This window comes from Panulirus ornatus, chromosome 17, assembly GCF_036320965.1.
Source record: "Panulirus ornatus isolate Po-2019 chromosome 17, ASM3632096v1, whole genome shotgun sequence".
In the NCBI taxonomy this organism is placed as follows: Eukaryota; Metazoa; Arthropoda; class Malacostraca; order Decapoda; family Palinuridae; genus Panulirus; species Panulirus ornatus.
In genome coordinates this window covers 43,674,149-43,695,924 of record NC_092240.1, presented here as the reverse complement: position 1 = coordinate 43,695,924, position 21,776 = coordinate 43,674,149, and the positions used below count along the sequence as shown (strand labels likewise).

General features: G+C 42.3%; 1 protein-coding gene across 1 annotated transcript in view; it reads right to left on the bottom strand.

Moving 5' to 3' along the window:
- LOC139754433 (unconventional myosin-XIX-like) overlaps positions 1–21,776 on the bottom strand; it is a 402,035-nt gene that overhangs the window by 367,964 nt on the left and 12,295 nt on the right. The window contains exons 2-3 of the mRNA XM_071671709.1: positions 19,197–19,407; positions 5,879–6,021 (exon numbers count right to left, since the gene is read on the bottom strand). Of these exons, the coding sequence (XP_071527810.1) occupies positions 5,879–6,021; positions 19,197–19,407 (354 nt within the window). The remainder of the gene's footprint in view (positions 1–5,878; positions 6,022–19,196; positions 19,408–21,776) is intronic.

The following is a 21,776-nucleotide window of genomic DNA, read 5'->3' as shown; positions in this document are numbered from 1 at the left end:
ATAGCCCAGTGGTTAGCGTATCCAGCAACAATGCAAATGATGTGGGGTTTGAATCCTTGCTGGTGGAGGGCATTATGTGTTCTATGAAAAAAGCACATTCATATGCACTATATTTATGTTGATATACCTCCACGTGCGCTAGTAAGTTCTGCAAAACTGCTGACTACTGGGTAATGTGAGCCTGATGGAACATGACTGGTCGAGACCCTTATACTCATGAATGTGGTATGAAGGGTATTCAGTTACTAGTAATCGAAGTCATTTCCCGAAGAGAGGTGAGAATAGCTGACAGATTAAGAAACCCAGCAACCAGGCAAATGGTACGGGGTTCAAATCCTTGCTGTTCAAGGGAATTATGTGATGCATGTAATATATCTATTATTCACTATACTCTGTCACTGTCTCCTGCATTAATAAGGTAGCGCAAGGAAACAGACGAAAGAATGGCCCAACCCACCCACATACACATGTATATACAAACACGCCCACACATGCACATATACATACCTATACATTTCAACATATACATACATATATATACACAGACATATACATATGTACACATGTACATACTCATACTTGCTGCCTTCAACCATTCCTGTCACCACTTTGCCACACATGGAATGGCACCCCCCTCCCCCCTTTCGCAAGCAAGGTAGCGCTAGGAAAAGACAACAAAGGCCACATTCGTTAACACTCAGTTTCTAGCTGTCATGTGTAATGCAACTAAAACCTCAGCTCACTTTCCACATCCAGGCCCTGCAGACCTTTCCATGGTTTACCCCAGACACTTCACATGCCCTGGTTCAATCCATTGACAGCATGTCGACCCTGGTATACCACATTATTCCAATTCACTCCATTCCTTGCATGCCTTTCACTCTCCTGTATATTCAGGCCCCGATCGCTCAAAATCTTTTTCACTCCATCCTTCCACCTCTAATTTGGTCTATCGCTTCTCCTTTTTCCCACCACCTCTGACACATATATCTTCTTTGTCAATCTTTCCTCACTCACTCTCTCCATGTGTCCACACCATTTCAACACACCCTCTTCTGCTCTCTCAACCACATTCTCTTTATTATCACACATCCCTCTTACACTTTCATTACTTACTCGATCAAACCACCTCACACCACATGCTGTCCTCAAACATTTCATTTCCAACACATCCACCCTCCTCCGCACAACCCTATCTATAGCCCATGCCTCGCAACCATATCACATCATTGGAACCAGTGTTCCTTCAGACATACCCATTTTAGCTCCGAGATCCCGTTCTTGCCTTCCACACATTCTTCAACTCTCCCAGAACATTCGTCCCCTCCCCCACCCTGTGACTGACTTCCGCTTCCAACTATTTACAAATTTTTGAGGAAGTAAAAGACCTATGTTTTGAAATGTGCCAGGTCATAGTTATTAGGAAAACATGAGAAGGGAAAGAGTTCCACAGCTTTGATGTGTAGGGGAAGAAGCAGATACCAAAACAACCCACTCTTGATTTGCCGATGGCCACACAATAATCATGTGACACAGCAGCTTGCCGATTATTGCATGGTCTAGCTAGTGGTGAGGCACAGAAGCAGCCAGCTCTTGTGACTAGAAACCAAAGTAATACCTACAGAAGAGGGAAAGTGAACCAACATAGCAGCATAAGGCAAGGGGATCAAGTCTGGAAGTTAGCCTGGGACAGTTTATAAGTCAGACTGCTTTCTACTCAATGCTGTCAAGTAAGCATACAGAGCTAGAACCACCCAAAATGTGAAAGGAGTACTCCATACAAGGACAAATCAATCTCTTGTATAAGCGAAGCAACTGTTCCAAAGAGAAGAAGTTTCGACATCTAAACAGGAAATCTAGTTTCTTAGAGGCAGACTTAGTTATTCCTGTAATGTGGGGAATCCAAGAAAGAGCGGATGTTACAGTCATACCAAGTATGTTCATTGAGTCAAGAGATGGAACTACAGAACCATCAAAGGAGATCAGAGAATTGTGAGGAGTTTTCAAAAGAGAGATGGGTAGAAATTGGGTCTTGGAGACATTAAATTTCCCAAGATTTTGTCTACCCCTCTGAGATATCCTGTTCAAGTCTAGAAACTGGGTCTTGGAAGCATTCAGTTTTACAAGATTTTGTCTACCCCTCTGAAATATCCTGTCCAAGTCTGAGTTTACTGAGGAAGCTGTGTCATGGGGAGATGCAGATCCAGTGAGGGAAGAGGGAGCAGAATTGAGGGATGTGGATGAATGTAGCGTTGAGTCATCAGCATTTGAGTGAATAGGATTATTTGTGGAGAGGAAACCATTGAAAAAGAAGGAGAAAAAGTGTAGGGGACAGGACAGAACCTTAAGGGACACCGTGGTTGATGGAGAAAAGGGGGGATGCTGATCTATTAACAATCACAGAAATAGATCACCCAAAGAGGAAGCTAGATGTGAAGGAGCAAAGTGAGGGAGGGAAGCCAAAAGAGGGGAGCTTAGAGATGAGATCCCAATGCCTCACCCTGTCAAAAGCCTTAGATATATCAAGAACAACTACACGACTCCCCAAAATCTTTCGGGGATGATAACCAAACATTCAGAAGACAGGAAATAATGTCACTAGTGGATTTCGCCCTTCAGAAGCCATACTGGTGATCAGGGAGAAGACTGTGATTTTCGAGGAGTTTAAGAATATGGGAGCTGAGGAGGGATTCAAAGACTATGGAAATGGTAGATGTCAAAGCAATAGGACAATAGTTAAAGGGGTGAGAAAAGCTTTGTTTTTTAAATAAAAATGGAACAGTTGGGCAAGCACAGGTGCAAGTTCAGCAGTACACTCTTTCAGTACATGGGAATGGATGCCATCAGGACCATAAGCCTTGCTGGCAAGCACACGTGCAAGTTCAGCAGTACACTCTTTCAGTACATGGGAATGGATGCCATCAGGACCATAAGTCTTGTTTGTGTCCAGAGAAAGAAGCACTTTTCGGACAGGCTAAAAAGAGATTGCTGGAAGAGATATAGGATTAGTATGACAGAGCATCAGTGGGTGAAGGACTGTTAGAGTCATCCAAGGTGAAATTAGAGGAGAAACAGGAACCAAATGGAGCTGCTTTGTCTATGGGAAAGACAGCTATAGTACCATCAAAACAGAAAAGTGAAGGAAAGATAGAGTTACAGAAGTTGTTAGAGATGCCCTTAGCTAAAAACCAAAAATACCTATCAGTGGATTATGAGGAGAGGTTCTTCATACATATTTTGAATACAGGAACACTTCGCCTCATGGATAATGTACTTTCAGCGATTACAGGCAGTGATAAAAGCTGAATGGAAGCCAGAAGAAGAAGAGTTTTTCCAAGCCTGATATGCCTGATCCCTTGCATCAATGGCCTCAGAACAGGAACGACTGAACCATGAAATGAATGAAGAGGTCATCTTGGAAGAAGGGAAAAATGCTTCTAATCCCACAAGAATAACCTCTACTATGCATTTGGTGGAGAAAGAAGCATCACCACATAGGAGACAATACTTTACCCAAGGAAAGTCAGAAAAGAAGTTACGCAAGTTATTCCAGTCAGCTTTGTTGAGGTCATAGTATTTATGCTTAGAAGGGGCTATCAGAGGTGATGTGCTGTTAGAATAGATACATTTATGACAGTGTGATCTGATGAACCAATTGAGAGTGATATTGTGTATTTACAGCAGCATGGACTAGAGGTGAAAAATAAATCCAGAATACTACGAGAGTGGTCACAGCAATCAGGAATAAGGGTAGGGTGGGAGATAATTTGCTCTAAATAATTGAGAATGGAGAACAGGAAGGATTCAATCCCTCCACCATCCACTGGGTGGAATTTATCCATTCCCTATGGTGAACGTTGAAATCCCCAAGGTAAAGGATCTCAGTCTGCAGGTAAGAGGATGTCACAGTCTCACAGTAGGAGTTTAGATAGTCAAAGAAGGATATATAATTTGTAGGATTTGGAGAGCAATAGGCAAAACAGAGGAAAAGTGTTGCAGTAAGGGGACAGACTTTGAGCAACATAACATTAAAGTTTGGGGACTCAAGATCCTTAAGGCATGCAACAGGTGTGTTGCCATTGGAATACACACAAATACCACCTTTGAACTGGAATCATGAGTGGAAGTTATAGCTATATATAAAAAAGGGACTAGTGAGAACATCATTAGACAACTGTATCTCAGACAGAAGTAAGATATTAGGAAAGGTATTGGGAAGGTACTAGAAGATGGTGTTCAATTGAGGAGAGGTTACTAAAGAGACTGCAAAAGTTTGTACATTGAATAAAAAAAAGGAAAGTCTAACAGACGGAAAGGTCATGGGAGGGGCTGGTACTAATACTGCCAGAGCCCTCCCTCTCACTGGCAGTAGAGTCAGGTAGAAACCAAGAGATTCTTAGCACCCCATGATGCTGGGGACTAAGGTCGATGATAGAGTGGACAGGAATTGGCAAGAGTACTTATGTACTTATGTGAAAAAAGTGATGTCTTGTATTCTTTGGACTCCCATGGTGTAGTGGTTAGCATTGCTGACTGAGACGCATTCACAGGCTGCCAAGGTTCGACCACACAGATTCAAATCCTGGTTGCAGCAGTCAGTCCACAGTCACCCCAGCTGTTCATCTACCCCTAGGGGTTGGCTGATAAAATGGATACCTGGCTCAGGCTAGGGTAGATGTATGTATATATTTTTCTCCTTTGTTTTTCATCAAATTCATTGACTTTTCTTTATGATCATTTGGTGGAATGTGATTCTCAAAATTTTTCCAGTGCTTTTGGGTTAGAACATCTGTTATCATTTAACCTGTGCATTACTATAAAAGATATTTAGACTGAAAAAACTTACAATACCTTTGAATATTTTATAATCAATTTTGTTATTATTTACAAGGCTCCTGTGGTGTTCAGTTGCATGGTGGGCCTTGATATGTTGAAACAGTGTTTCTGGTGGTAAAAGGAAGGTTGATGTCCAATGTGTAGGTGGGAAAACATGACTCGTGTCTGTCGAAGGAAAGTGGGTAGGAATTTATGACTGAGTTGGAAGGGTAGTTATCTAGTGCTTGTAGGATTATTTCAGTATGTAAGTGTTCTGTCAGTGTTACATTATTTGGGAATGGGGAGATTTGTGAGTAGAGGCTGCTGAAGTATGAGGCAGGGGTAAGATTTCACCTATATTTGGGGGTTGATAGTTGGTTAAAACTGGTTTGGGTGGAAGAGGTCTAGTGCTGTTGCAGAGAACTGAGTGCCTAAAGAAATGCTTTTAGTCAAGTTTTTTGATCCAAATTACACACAGAGCTCACTAGAATCTGTGTATAGGCTCTCAACTTTAGAAGATCTAAGTATCATTCTATGAGAAGCGAAACTCAGAAGGTGAAATGTTTAACAATCATGTATTCATCTATCTATCTATTCATCGATCTACATCTTGGATGCCCTTTTCCCCATAGAAACTCCCTTCAAGGGGATGGCCACGGCAAAAGAGTCTTCACTCATCCTTGTCCTTACATCTCCCTCACATATACCATTCCATGCATTCTTCCAACATCTCTCTCCCTCCAGTACTCAGTACTCCCTCCAAGTCACAGGTGGTCTTCCTCTCAAACCAAACCCTTTAATCATGGTATCATACATTCTCCTTGTAAACTCTTCATCCTGAATTCTTTCCACATGCACAAACCACCTCAAAATACAATGTTTAACCCACAATGCCACTCTATAATTCATTTCCTTTGCATTCCCAGCCATACAAAATCTCTCATATAGCACTATATTTCTTCATTCCAATTAGTCATACCACATACTCCTCTCACACAGCCTGGATTCTTGACCTCTATGACTCATTCCATGCATGATGTGTAAGGGATACTTGAGAACTCACCTTGACTTGGTCATAATGATGCTTTATCTGAGTGGATGTATACAGGTAGTCCACAGGATGACATGGGTTGGCTGCCACCAAAGTTGGGCCAGCCCAGGTGTAGAAGACATTCTGAAGGTACCGTAAATATACACACTCCAGGACTGAAATGAAACAAAATCTTAAAGGAGTCAAGTAGGGAGTGCTCATCCTCCTCGAAGGCTCAGACTGGGGTGTTTGAATGTGTGTGGATGTAGCCAAAACGAGAAGAAAGGAGAGATAGGTAGTTGTTTGAAGAAAGAAACCTGGATGTTCTTGCTTTGAGTGAAATGAAGCACAAGGGTACAGGGGAAGAGTAGTTTGGGAAAGTCTTGGGAGTAAAGTGAGGGGATGGTGAGAGGACAAGAGCTAAGAAAGGAGTAGCACTACTCCTGAAGCAGTTGTGGGAGTATGTGATAGCATGTACGAAAGTAAATTCTTGATTGATGTGGGTAAAACTGAAAGTGGATGGAGAGAGATGGGTGATGGACTATAGGTGCTTATGCACCTGGTCATGAGAAGAAAGATCATGAGAGGCAAGTGTTTTGGGAGCAGCTGAGTGAGTGTGCTAGCAGCTTTGATGCATGAGACCGGGGTTTAGTGATGGATGACTTAAATGCGAATGATTAATGTGGCAGTTGAGGGTATAATTGGGGTACATGGGGTATTCAGTGTTGGAAATGAAAATGGTGAAGAACTTGTGGATTTATGTGCTGAAAAAGGACTGGTGATTAGGAATATCTGGTTTAAAAAGAGAGATATACATAAGTATATGTATGTCATTAGGAGAGACGGTCAGTGGACATTACTGAATTACATGTTGATTGATAGGCATGTAAAAGAGAGACTTTCAGATTAATGTGCTGAGAGGGGCAGCTGGAGGCATAATTTTGTTGAGTATTACTGGGAAATTGTACAGGAGGGTAATGATTGAGAGGGGTGAAAGCATATACAGAGCATCAGACTGGGGAAGAGCAGTGTGGTTTCAGAAGTGGTAGAGGATGTGTGAATCAGGTGTTTGTACTGAAGAATGTGTGTGAGAAATCCTTAGAAAAACAGATGGATTTGTATGTAGAATTTATGGATCTGGAGACGGCATATGTTTGGGTTGATAGAAATGCTTTGTAGAAGATCTTAAGAGTATTTGGTTTGGGAGGTAAGCTGCTAGAAGAAGTTAAAAGTTTTTACCAAGAATGTAAGGCATGTGTACAAGTGGGAAGAAAGGAGAGTTATTGGTTCCCAGTGACAGTCAGTCTGCAGCAGGGGTGTGTGATGTCCCAATGGTTGTTTAATTTGTTTATGGATGGGATGGTTAGGGAGGTAAATGCAAGAGTTTTGTGAGTATGCAAGCCATTGGGGGTGAGAGGGCATGGGAAGTGAGCCAGTTGTTGTTTGCGATGATACAGCTCTAGTGGTTGACTCGAGTGAGAAACTGTAAAAGTTGATGACTAAGTTTGGTTAAGAGCAAGGTGATTAGGTTCAGTAGGGTTGAGGGACAATTTATTTGGGATGTAAGTTTTCATGGAGAAAAATTGGAGGAAGTGAAGTGTTTTAGATATCTGGGAGTGGACTCAACAGTGAATGGAACCATGGAAGTGGAAGTGAGTCACAGGGTGGGGGAGGAGGTGAAGGTTCTGGGAGCGTGAAAAAAAGGGTGGAAGGAGAGAATGTTATCTTCGAGAGCAAAAATGGGTATGTTTGAAGGAATATTAGTTCCAACAATGTTACATGGTTGCGAGGCATGGGCCATGGATAGGGTTGTATGGAGGAAGGTGAATGTGTTGGAAATGTTTGAGGACGATATGTGGTGTGAAGTGATTTGATTAAGTAATAAAAGGGTAAGAGAGATGTGTGGAAATAAAAAGAGCATGGTTGAGAGAGCAGAAGGTGTGTTGAAATAGTTTGGATATATGGAGAGAATGAGTGAGGAAAGACTGACAAAAAGGATATATGTGTCAGAGGTGAAGGGAACAAGAAGTGGGAGACCAAATTGGAGGTGGAAGGATGGAGTGAAAAAGATTTTGAGCAGTTGGGGCCTGAACATACATGAGGGTTAGTATGTTCTATGAAGGTGCGCGTTACTATGCACTTTGTTCATATTCATATACCTCCGCGTTGTACAGTCAGGTTCGGTAAAATGCTATCTGCTGGCTATGTGCGCCTGTTGGGAAATGACCGGTGTAGACCCCATTGCTCACCAATGCGAGACGAAGGGTATTTCAGTACATAGTATTTGAATAGTTATTTCCTATTAGCCAGGCCTATAGCCTAGAGGTTGCATTCCCGCCTGTTGCATACGGGTCCCAGGTTTGATCCTGGCTGTTGGAGGTTTGTATGTTCAATGAAGGTGCACGTTACTATGCACTTCATTTTAACTTTCTAAAAGGGGAAACAGAAGAAGGAGTCACTCGGGGAGTGCTCATACTCCTCGAAGGCTCAGACTGGGGTGTCTAAATGTGTGTGGATGTAACCAAGATGAGAAAAAAGGAGAGATAGGTAGAATGTTTGAGGAAAGGAACCTGGATGTTTTGGCCCTAAATGAAACGAAGCTCAAGAGTAAAGGGGAAGAGTGGTTTGGAAATGTCTTTGGGAGTAAAGTCAGGAGTAAGTGAGAGAACAAGAGCAAGGGAAGGAGTAGCACTACTCCTGAAACAGGAGTGGTGGGAGTATGTGATAGAGTGTAGAAAGTAAACTCTAGATAGATATATGGGCAAAACTGAAAGTGGATGGAGAGAGATGGGTGATTATTGGTGCATATGCACCTGGGCATGAGAAGAAAGATCATGAGAGGCAAGTGTTCTGGGAGCAGCTGAGTGAGTGTGTTAGTAGTTTTGATGCTCAAGACCAGGTTATAGTGATGGGTGATTTGAATGCAAAGGTGAGTAATATGGCAGTTGAGAGAATAATTGGTGTACATGAGGTGTTCAGTGTTGTAAATGGAAATGGTGAAGAGCTTGTAGATTTATGCGCTGAAAAAGGACTGGCGATTGGGAATACCTGGTTTAAAAAGAGAGATATACATAAGTATACATATGTAAGTAGGAGAGATAGCCAGAGAGCGTTATTGGATTACGTGTTAATTGAAAAGAAGAGAGAATGCTGGGCTGAAGAGAGTGGTGAGAGTAAGTGAGCTTGGGAAGGATCCTTGTGTGAGGAAGTACCATGAGAGACTGAGTACAGAATGGAAAAAGGTGAAAACAAAGGACGTAAGGGGAGTGGGGGAGGAATGGGATGTATTTAGGAAAGCAGTGATGGCTTGCGCAAAACATGCTTGTGGCATAAGAAGCGTGGGAGGTGGGCAGATAAGAAAGGGTAGTGAGTGGTGGGATGAAGAAGTAAGATTGTTAGTGAAAGAGAAGAAAGAGGCATTTGGACGATTTTTGCAGAGAAATAATGCAAATGACTGGGAGATGTATAAAAGAAAGAGGCAGGAGGTGAAGAGAAAGGTGTAAGAGGTGAAAAAGAGGGCAAATGAGAGTTGGGGTGAGAGAGTATCATTAAATTTCAGGGAGAATAAAAAGATGATTTGGAAGGAGGTAAATAAAGTGCGTAAGACGAGGGAACAAATTGGAACTTTAGTGAAGGGGGCTAATGGGGACGTGATAACAAGCAGTGGTGATGTGAGAAGGAGATGAAGTGAGTATTTTGAAGGTTTGTTGAATGTGTTTGATGATAGAGTGGCAGATATAGGGTGTTTAGGTCGAAATGGCGTGCAAAGTGAGAGGGTTAGGGAGAATGATTTGGTAAACAGAGAAGAGGTAGTAAAAGCTCTGCGGAAGATGAAAGCTGGCAAGGCAGCAGGTTTGGATGGTATTGCAGTGGAATTTATTAAAAAAGGGGGTGACTGTATTGTTGACTGGTTGGTAAGGTTATTTACTGTATGTGTGACTCATGGTGAGGTGCCTGAGGATTGGTGGAACGCTTGCATAGTGCCATTGTACAAAGGCAAAGGGGATAAGAGTGAGTGCTCAAATTACAGAGGTATAAGTTTGTTGAGTATCCCTGGGAAATTATATGGGAAGGTATTGATTGAGAGGGTGAAGGCATGTACAGAGCATCAGATTGGGGAAGAGCAGTGTGGTTTCAGAAGTGGTAGAGGATGTGTGTGATGAAGAATGTACGTGAGAAATACTTAGAAAAGCAAATGGATTTGTATGTAGCATTTATGGATCTGGAGGAGGCATTTAATAAAGTTGATAGAGATACTCTGTGGAAGGTATTAAGAATATATGGTGTGGGAAGCAAGTTGTTAGAAGCAGTGAAAAGTTTTTATCGAGGATGTAAGGCATGTGTAAGTGTAGGAAGAGAGGAAAGTGACTGGTTCTCAGTGAATGTTGGTTTGCGGTAGGGGTGCGTGATGTCTCCATAGTTGTTTAATTTGTTTATGGATGGGGTTGTTAGGGAGGTGAATGCAAGAGTTTTGGAAAGAGGGGCAAGTATGCAGTCTGTTGTGGATGAGACAGCTTGGGAAGTGAGTCAGTTGTTCGTTGATGATACAGTGCTGGTGGCTGATTCGGGTGAGAAACTGCACAAGCTGGTGACTGAGGTTAGTAAAGTGTGTGAAAGAAGAAAGCTGAGAGTAAATGTGAATAAGAGCAAGATAATAATATTAGGTACACTAGGGGTGAGGGACAAGTCAATTGGGAGGTAAGTTTGAATGGAGAAAAACTGGAGGAAGTGAAGTGTTTTAGATATCTAGGAGTGGATTTGGCAGCAGATGGAACCATGGAAGCAGAAGTTAGTTATAGGGTGGGGAAGGGGGCAAAAGTTTTGGGAGTATTGAAAGATGGGTGGAAGTCGAGAACATTATCTTGGAAAGCAAAAATGAGTTTGTTTGAAGGAATAGTGGTTCCGAAAATGTTATATGGTTGCGAGGCAAGGGCTATAAATAGAGTTATGCAGAGGAGGGTGAATGTGCTGGAAATGAGATGTTTGAGGACAATATGTGGTGTGAGGTGGTATGATCGAGTAAGTAATGAAAGAGTAAGAGAGATGTGTGGTAATAAAAAAGAGTGCAGTTGAGAGAGCAGAAGAGGGTGTTTTGAATTGGTTTGGTCACATGGAGAGAATGAGCAAGGAAAGATTGGCAAAGAGGATATATGTGTCAGAGGTGGAGGGAACGAGGAGAAGTGGGAGACCAAACTGGAGGTGGAAAGATGGAGTGAAAAAGATTCTGAGTGATCGGGGCCTGAACATGCAGGAGGGTAAAAGGTGTCCAAGGAATAGAGTGAATTGGAACGATGTGGTATACCGGGGTCGACATGCTGTCAATGGATTGAACCAGGGCATGTGAAGCATCTGGGGTAAACCATGGAAAGTTCTGTGGGGCCTGGATGTGGAAAGAGAACTGTGGTTTCGGTGCATTATACATGACAGCTAGAGACTGAGTGTGAACGAATGTGGCCTTTGTTGCGTTTTCCTAGTGCTACCTCACGCACATGCGGGGGGAGGGGGTTGTCACTTCATGTGTGGCAGGGTGGCAACGGAAATGGATAAGAGCAAACAGTATGAATTATGTACATGTGTATATATGTGTGATTGGGGCCTGAACATGCAGGAGGGTAAAAGGTGTCCAAGGAATAGAGTGAATTGGAACGATGTGGTATACCGGGGTCGACGTGCTGTCAATGGATTGAACCAGGGCATGTGAAGCGTCTGGGGTAAACCATGGAAAGTTCTGTGGGGCCTGGATGTGGAAAGAGAACTGTGGTTTCGGTGCATTATACATGACAGCTAGAGACTGAGTGTGAACGAATGTGGCCTTTGTTGCGTTTTCCTAGTGCTACCTCACGCACATGCGGGGGGAGGGGGTTGTCACTTCATGTGTGGTGGGGTGGCAACGGAAAAGGATAAGAGCAAACAGTATGAATTATGTACATGTGTATATATGTATATGTCTGTGTGTGTATATATATGTATACATTGAGATGTATAGGTATGTATATGTGCGTGTGGACGTGTATGTATATACATGTGTATGTGAAGGGGGTTAATGGGAGGTGATAACAAGTAGTGGTGATATGAGAAGGAAATGGAGTGAGTATTTTGAAGGTTTGTTGAATGTGTTTGATGATAGAGTGGCAGATATAGGGTGTCTTGGTCGAGGTGGTGTGCAAAGTGAGAGGGTTAGGGAAAATGATTTGGTAATCAGAGAAGAGGTAGTAAAAGCTTTGTGGAAGATGAAGGCCGGAAAGGCAGCAGGTTTGGATGGTATTGCAGTGGAATTTATCAAAAATGGGGGTGACTGTATTGTTGACTGGTTGGTAAGGTTATTTACTGTATGTATGATTCATGGTGAGGTGCCTGAGGATTGGCGGAATGCTTGCATAGTGCCATTGTACAAAGGCAAAGGGGATAAGAGTGAGTGCTCAAATTACAGAGGTATAAGTTTGTTGAGTATTCCTGGGAAATTATATGGGAGGGTATTGATTGAGAGGGTGAAGCCATGTACAGAGCATCAGATTGGGGAAGAGCAGTGTGGTATCAGAAGTGGTAGAGGATGTGTGGATCAGGTGTTTGCTTTGAGGAATGTATGTGAGAAATACTTAGAAAAGCAAATGGATTTGTATGTAGCATTTATGGATCTGGAGGAGGCATATGATAGAGTTGATAGAGATGCTCTGTGGAAGGTTTTAAGAATATATGGTGTGGGAGGCAAGTTGTTATAAGCAGTGAAAAGTTTTTATCGAGGATGTAAGGCATGTGTATGTGTAGGAAGAGAGGAAAATGATTGGTTCTCAGTGAATGTAGGTTTGCGGCAGGGGTGTGTGATGTCCCCATGGTTGTTTAATTTGTATATGGATGGGGTTGTTAGGGAGGTGAATGCAAGAGTTTTGGAAAGAGGGGCAAGTATGCAGTCTGTTGTTGATGAGAGAGCTTGGGAAGTGAGTCAGTTGTTGTTTGCTGATGATACAGCGCTGTTGGCTGATTCATGTGAGAAACTGCAGAAGCTGGTGACTGAGTTTGGTAGTGTGTGAAAGAAGAAAGTTAAGAGTAAATGTGAATAAGAGCAAGGTTATTAGGTACAGTAGGGTTGAGGGTCAAGTCAATTGGGAGGTAAGTTTGAATGGAGAAAAACTGGAGGAAGTAAAGTGTTTTAGATATCTGGGAGTGGATCTGGCAGCGGATGGAACCATGGAAACGGAAGTGAATCATAGGGTGGGGGAGGGGGCGAAAATTCTGGGAGCCTTGAAGAATGTTTGGAAGTCAAGAACATTATCTCGGAAAGCAAAAATGGGTATGTTTGAAGGAATAGTGGTTCCAACAATGTTGTATGGTTGCGAGGCATGGGCTATGGATAGAGTTGTGCCCAGGAGGGTGGATGTGCTGGAAATGAGATGTTTGAGGACAATATGTGGTGTGAGGTGGTTTGATCGAGTAAGTAAAGCAAGGGTAAGAGAGATGTGTGGAAATAAAAGGAGTGTGGTTGAGAGAGCAGAAGAGGGTGTTTTAAAATGGTTTGGTCACATGGAGAGAATGAGTGAGGAAAGATTGACCAAGAAGATATATGTGTCAGAGGTGGAGGGAACGAGGAGAAGTGGGAGACCAAATTGGAGGTGGAAAGATGGAGTGAAAAAGATTTTGAGTGATCGGGGCCTGAACATGCAGGAGGGTGAAAGGCATGCAAGGAATAGAGTGAATTGTAACGATGTGGTATACCAGGGTCGACGTGCTGTCAATGGATTGAACCAGGGCATGTGAAGGGCCTTGGTAAACCATGGAAAGTTCTGTGGGGCCTGGATGTGGAAAGGGAGCTGTGGTTTCGGTGCATTATTACATGACATCTAGAGGCTGTCACACATGAGGGGGAGGGGGTTGTTATTCCATGTGTGGCGAGGTGGCGATGGGAATAAATAAAGGCAGACAGTATGAATTATGTACATGTGTATATATGAATATGTCTGTGTGTTTATATATATGTGTACATTGAGATGTATAGGTATGTATATTTGCGTGTGTGGACGTGTATGTAAATACATGTGTATGTGGGTGGGTTGGGCCATTCTTTCGTCTGTTTCCTTGCGCTACCTCGCTAACGCGGGAGACAGCGACAAAGCAAAATAAAAATAAAAAAAAAAATGTGGGTGGGTTGGGCCATTCTTTCGTCTGTTTCCTTGCGCTACCTCGCTAATGCGGGAGACAGAGACAAAGTATAATAATAACAATAATAATTCTTCAAAGTAAACACCTGATCTACACATCCTCTACCAATTCTGAAACCACACTGCTCTTCCCCAATCTGATGCTCTGTACAAGCCTTCACCCTGTCAGTCAATACCCTCCCATATAATTTCAAAGGAATACTCAACAAACTTATGCCACTGTAGTTTGAACATTCACCTTTATCCCCTTTGCCTTTGTACAATGGCACTATGCATGCACTCTGCCAATCCTCAGACAATTCACCATGATCCATACATACAGTGAATATGCTTACCAACCACTCAAGAACACAGTCACCCCCATTTTTAATACATTCCACTGTAATACCATTCAAACCTGCCGCCTTACTGGATTTCATCATCCACAAAGCTTTCACTACCTCTTCTCTCTTTACCAAACCAATTATCCTGACCCCCTCAGTTTGCACATCACCCCAACCAAAACACCCTATATCTGCCACTCTATCATCAAACACATTCAACAAACCTTCAAAATACTCACTCCATCTCCTTCTCACTTCATCACTACCAGTTATTACCTCCCCACTTGCCCCCTTCACTGATGTTCCCATTTGTTCTTTTGTCTTACGCACATCATTTACCTCCTTCCAAAACATCTTTTTATTCATCCTAAAATTCAATGATACTCTCTCACCCTATCATTTGCCCTCTTTTCAACTCTTGCATCTTTCTCTTGAGCTCCTCCCACTTTCTTTTAAACATCTTCCACTCATTTGCATTACTTTCCTTCCAAACGCCTCTCTTTTCTCTTTCACTAACACCCTTAATTCTTCATCCCACCACTCACTACCCTTTTTAATCTGCCCACCTCCCACCTTTCTCATGCCACATGCATCTTTTGTGCAAGCCATCACTGCTTCCCTAAATATATCCCATTACTCACCCACTCCCATCGCATCATTAGCTCTCACCTTTTGCCATTCTACACTCAGTCTCTCCAGGTACTTCCTCAAGCAAGTCTCCTTTCCAAGCTCACTTATTCTCACCACTCTCTTCTCCCCAACATTCTCTCTTCTTTTCTGAAAACCTCTACAAATCTTCACCTTTGCCTCCACAAAATGATGATCAAGCATCCCTCCAGCTGCCCCTCTCAGCACATTAACACCCATAAGTCTATCTTTTACAAACCTATCAATTAACTCGTAATCCAATAATGCCCTTTGACCATCTCTCCTACTCACATACATATACTTATGTATATCTCTCTTTTTAAACCTGGTATTCCCAATCACCAGTCTTTTTTCAGCACACAAATCCACAAGCTCTTCACCATTTTCATTTACAACACTGAGTACTCCATGTGCACCAATTATACCCACAACTGCCACATTACTCACTTTCGCATTCAAATCATCCAGTCTCGTGCATCAAAGCTGCTAACACACTCACTCAGCTGCTTCCAAAACACTTGCCTCTCATGATCATTCCTTTCATGACCAGGTGCATAGCCCCAAATAATCACCCATCTGTCTCCATCCACTTCCAGTTTTACCCACATCAATCTAGAATTTACTTTCTTACACTCTATCACATACTCCTACAAACTCCTGCTTCAGGAGTAATGCTACTCCTTCCTTAGCTCTTGTCCTCTCACCAACCCCTGACTTTACTTCCAAGTCTTTCCCAAACCATTCTTCCCCTTTACCCTTGAGCTCTGTTTCACTCAGAGCCAGAAAATCCAGGTTTCTTTCCTCAAACATACTACCTATCTCTCCTTTCTTTTCATCTGGGTTACATCCACACACATTCAGACATCTCAATCTGAGCCTTCGAGGAAGATGAGCACCCCCTGCTTCACTCCTTCTTCCATTTTCCTTCTTAGACATTTAAATTCAAGAAGTTTTTTCTCCCCCCCCCCCCAAGTTCCTGCCCCCTTTTGTCACCATCTATGATAAACAGGGAATACGTGGGAAGCATTCTTTCTCCCCTTCTTTCATACTTGTTTGCCATTTCCCACATTAGCGAGGTAGTGCCAGAAACAGGTAGAGAAAAGCTTCAGTCACTTGCATCCATTCTCTAGCTGCCATGTATAATGCATCAAAACCACAGCACCCATCCACAAGCATAACAAATAGACCTTTCCATGGCTTCCCCCAGCTACTTCCCATAACCTGCTTTAGTCCACTGACAGCACACTACCCCCTGAGTACCACATTGCTCCAATCCACTTTATCCAGTGCATGCCTTTCACCCTCCAGCATGTTCATGCCCCATGCATTCATAGTCTTTTCCACTCCATCCCTCCAGCTCCAAAGGGGTTTCCCCCTTCTCCTTGTGCCCTCCACTTCTGATACATATACCCTCCTTATCAACTCTCCTTACTCACTGTCTCCATTTGTCCAAACCACTTCATTACACCCTTTTCACCTCTCTCAACCATGCTCTTCTTATTGCCAAACCTTTCTTTTACCATATCATTTCTAACTTGATCAATCCTCCTCTCACCACATCCTGTCCTAAAACATCTTACTTCCAACACATCTGCCCTTATCCATACATTTTCAGCCAGAGCCTATGCGTTGCATCCATACAACACCATCCAGATTATTATACCTTCAAACAAGCCCATCTAGGCCCTCACAAAGAGTAATCTCTCTTTCCACACTCCAAAATTCACCCAGACCTTTACAATCCCCTCATTCACCCTATGGCTCACTTCAGCTCCTAAAGTTTCTTATGCTGCCATGTCCAATACCAGTTATCTAAAACACTTCAGTTCCTCTAGCTTCCCTCACATTTCAACTGACTTGCTGCAGGCCCTAACAACATATCAGACTTTCACATAAAACACTATGGCCCATTTGCAATCCATGCATGTACAGATACATTCATCTATTACTGTACACAAAACAAAATTCTCACCATCTGGAGACTAGCCAACATAATACCAATCTTAAAACCCTCTTCCTTCTACTGCCCTGTGTCACTTCTATCCTCATTATCCAAACTCTGTGAAAGAATTATCTACAACAGAATCAAAGAAATCATCCCACTCATCCACACAGGATGGACTTGGACCCAAACAGCACAGCACGGCTTTAGACCCAAACACTCTACCACCACAGTGAACACCTGAGATCACACAACATATCCAAGATGGATTTAACCAACCACAACCCTCCTCCTGCAGAGTGATTGTGGAAATAGCTATCAATATGGTCCTCAGAAACAGCCTCACACAAAAAACAATTAACACCAACCTCCAAAACAATGACAAGAAGCAGTTGGCCAATTTCATAGCTGGCCACCATGCCAGTCATTCACAATGGCTTCACCTCTAGAACAGTAAAACTCTAAAATGAAGTTCCTAAACAGCAGTTTTTTTCAACTCACTTCAATCTTCTACACAATCTCCCACCACCTCAGGAAAACCTATACAGAGGACTTGCAATCATATTATGATACCATGACACCCAAGTAGCAACATCAAACATGCACCACTACATGGCACAACTGAAACTATTGCTACCTAGAATAGAATGTCTACATCTCTATATAAGTTTTCAAATATTCTTTTAACCTTTGACAGACATGAATCCAGCTCACACCCTCTGGTCACCCTGAATGGACAGTCTCTTCAACTGAACAAATCAACCATTCCAAGCATTTTATATGATGCACACAACATTCACTCCCCATACAAATAAAAAAATCACAAACTAAATGATCTCAGAACACTAACCAGCATCAGATTTGAACAAGAAAAAGAATTTATCACAATCTTTAACAAAAAAATTTCATCCACTCAACTTTAAACTAAGCCTCACCTGCCTGGTCTTCCACTCTCTCAAAAGCAAATATAACAAAGCATAAATTAGAGCACTTGAAACAACCACTGGCCACATAGCAATCACAAACACTCAACATCTTCACGATGAAACAAAGATCTTTCCAATACATAGTTACCTCAACATGCTTAGCCACCAATTTTATGCAACAGCACTAAACTCCTCCTATCAAAACCATTCTACAACTAAACACCAAACCTCAAGTAGAAATAAAAAGCTTACCCATGCTTCACACTTCAGCAACTTCAACTCCCAGATCCCACCACCCCCAGCAAATAGAATACTAACAAAAATACATAAACACTGGAGTAATCTGACAAACACTAAACAACTGACCTCTCAACTCTGTTTCAAACTCCAACCCACCAGACATATATCCATGTGAAACCACACTCCCTACAAAAATGCAAGCCACACTTTCCCACTTATGCTCTGTTTATCATCCATTACTATAACACTATAAACACCGTTTTGACATATCCTAAGATCCTTCAAGCCCATGATGCAACTACCATAAGGTAAACAAAGCACTTACTACTTAAATGCTTTGCACTCTCTGCACATTGACACACACATCACAAAACTAGGTGCTGCAAGAGCTTCATAAGAACAGAGGTGAACCCTGTAGCAGGGAGTAAATAAGTACTAAGATGGTAAAAGTAAGTCTGGGACAGTATAATCTGAGAGAACTGTGTCCTCTAATACTTCAAATGTGGGATAAATAATGTCCTAGCAGTAGTCAATTACTGGCTAAGGACTGGCCCAAAATAGGCAAGCTGCCTGGTTGGTGAGTGAAGGTTAACACTTCCTGACCGTACTAATCCTTAACGATATATCTCATGCTTGTGGGACAGACATCAAGGAAAAGGAAATCCAGGGGTTCCACTTCTATCAAGTTCTAAACTCAAAGTCCAGCTTACTGTCTGCTGAGTGAAGTCCAGATGAAATCAACCCCTCTAGTGTTTGTATTAACTATGTGTAGTACTCATGACATCATTCTCACTTTACAATGCACACTATCTTTCAATGCAGTAAAATGGCAGATTTGCATATTGTCACCTATTCTTCTGTTCTGCTATATTGAACACAATTCAACACAACACACTTCAAGGAAGTGTAAGATGCTAATACACTCCTCACATAGGTGCTGTGGGTAATACCCCTGTATTAAGTATCCTGTATCAACAGGTCCATTAATCCTCCAATAACCATCCTGCCTTAAAGTACAAAATACTTTACCAGATACTGTAATATAAAAGACACCAAATCAGCAAGAGGAAACTTTTGATTTTTTTTTCCTGAGAAGTAAGTGCTAGATTTTATACATACCTATATCATCATATAAAACAGGTAGTCTTGTTAGGTCTTCACATCCAACCAACTCTTCACTTGGTACTGTGAATAGGGAGTCAGAGGCTACTGATTCTTGAGTTGCTCTTTTACATGTAACATCAACATCTTCCTTAGCTTTCCTTTTTGGTACTGGGGGTGGAACTTTTCTTGAGCATTTAGATTGTGTAACACCACTTTTGTCTTGATCCTGTGGATATGAAAGATCTGAAATTCTACCAGTATTCAAATTTTACCTTGGGAAGGAGGATCTTTTAATCTGTAAGTTAGTCCATACTCACACAAAGCTCTCCTAAGTCTACAAAGTATCTTCATCTATACCACTAAATTCATTACATCCATACCTCTACATCCATCATAAATACCCACACATTTGGTTCTGCAAATAATATTTTTTTATCTACTATACTTTATCGCTGTCTCCCGCATTAGCGAGGTAGCGCAAGGAAACAGACGAAAGAATGGCCCAACCCATCCACATACACATGTATATACATACACGTCCACACATGCACATAAACATACCTATACATCTCAACATATACATATATATACACACACAGACATATACATATATACACATGTACATAACACATACTGTCTGCCCTTATTCATTCCCATCGCCACCCTGCCACACATGAAATGATCACCCCCTTCCCCCGCATGTACGCGAGGTAGCACTAAGGAAAGACAACAAAGGCCCCATTCGTTCACACTCAGTATCTAGCTGTCATGTATAATGCACCAAAACCACAGCTCCCTTTCTACATCCAGGCCCCACACAACTTTCCATGGTTTACTCCAGACACTTCACATGCCCTGGTTCAATCCATTCACAGCACGTCCACCCCAGTATACCACATCGTTCTAATTCACCCTATTCCTTGCATGCCTTTCACCCTCCTGCATGTTCAGGCCCCGATCACTCAAAATCTTTTTCACTCCATCTTTCCACCTCCAATTTGGTCTCCCACTTCTCCTCGTTCCCTCCACCTCTGACACATATATCCTCTTAGTCAATCTTTCCTCACTCATTCTCTCCATGTGACCAAACCATTTCAAAACACCCTCTTCTGCTCTCTCAACCACACTCTTTCTATCACCACATATCTCTCTTACCCTTTCATTACTTAATCAATCAAACCACTTCACACCACATATTGTCCTCAAACATCTAATTTCCAGCACATCCACCCTCCGCACAACTCTATCTATAGCCCACGTCTCACAACCATATAACATTGTTGGAACCACTATTCCTTCACACATACCCATTTTCGCTTTCCAAGATAAAGTTCTCGACTTCCACACATTTTTCAACTCTCCCAGAACTTTCGCCCCCTCCCCCACCCTATGATTCACTTCCACTTCCATGGTTCCATCTGCTGCCAAATCCACTCCCAGATATCTAAAACACTTCACTTCCTCCAGTTTTTCTCCATTCAAGTTACCTCCCAATTGACTTGTCCCTTAACCCTACTGTACCTAATAACCTTGCTCTTATTCACATTTACTCTCAGCTTTCTTCTTTCACACACTTTACTAAACTCAGTCACCAGCTTCTGCAGTTTCTCACTAGAATCAGCCACCAGTGCTGTATCATCAGCGAACAACTGACTCACTTCCCAAGCTCTCTCATCCCCAACAGACTTCATACTTGCTCCTCTTTCCAAAACTCTTGCATTCACCTCCCTAACAACCCCATCCATAAACAAATTAAACAACCATGGAGACATCACACACCCCTGCCACAAACCTACATTCACTGAGAACCAATCACTTTCCTCTCTTCCTACTCGTACACATGCCTTACATCCTCGATAAAAACTTTTCACTGCTTATAACAACTTGCCTCCCACACCATATATTCTTAATACCTTCCACAGAGCATCTCTATCAACTCCATCATATGCCTTCTCCAGATCCATAAATGCTACATACAAATCCATTTGCTTTTCTAAGTATTTCTCACATACATTCTTCAAAGCAAACACCTGATCCACACATCCTCTACCACTTCTGAAACTACACTGCTCTTCCCCAATCTGATGCTCTGTACATGCCTTCACCCTCTCAATCAATACCCTCCCATATAATTTACCAGGAATACTCAACAAACTTATACCTCTGTAATTTGAGCACTCACTTTTATCCCCTTTGCCTTTGCACAATGGCACTGTGCAAGCATTCCGCCAATCCTCAGGCACCTCACCAAGAGTCATACATACAATAAATAACCTTACCAACCAGTCAACAATACAGTCACCCCCTTTTTTAATAAATTCCAATGCAATACCATCCAAATCCGCTGCCTTGCCGGCTTTCATCTTCCGCAAAGCTTTTACTACCTCTTCTTTGTTTACCAAATCATTCTCCCTAACCCTCTCACTTTGCACACCACCTTGACCAAAACACCCTATATCTGCCACTCTATCATCAAACACATTAAACAAACCTTCAAAATACTCACTCCATCTCCTTCTCATATCACCACTACATGTTATCACCTCCCCATTAGCAGCCCCCTTCACTGATGTTCCCATTTGTTCCCTTGTCTTA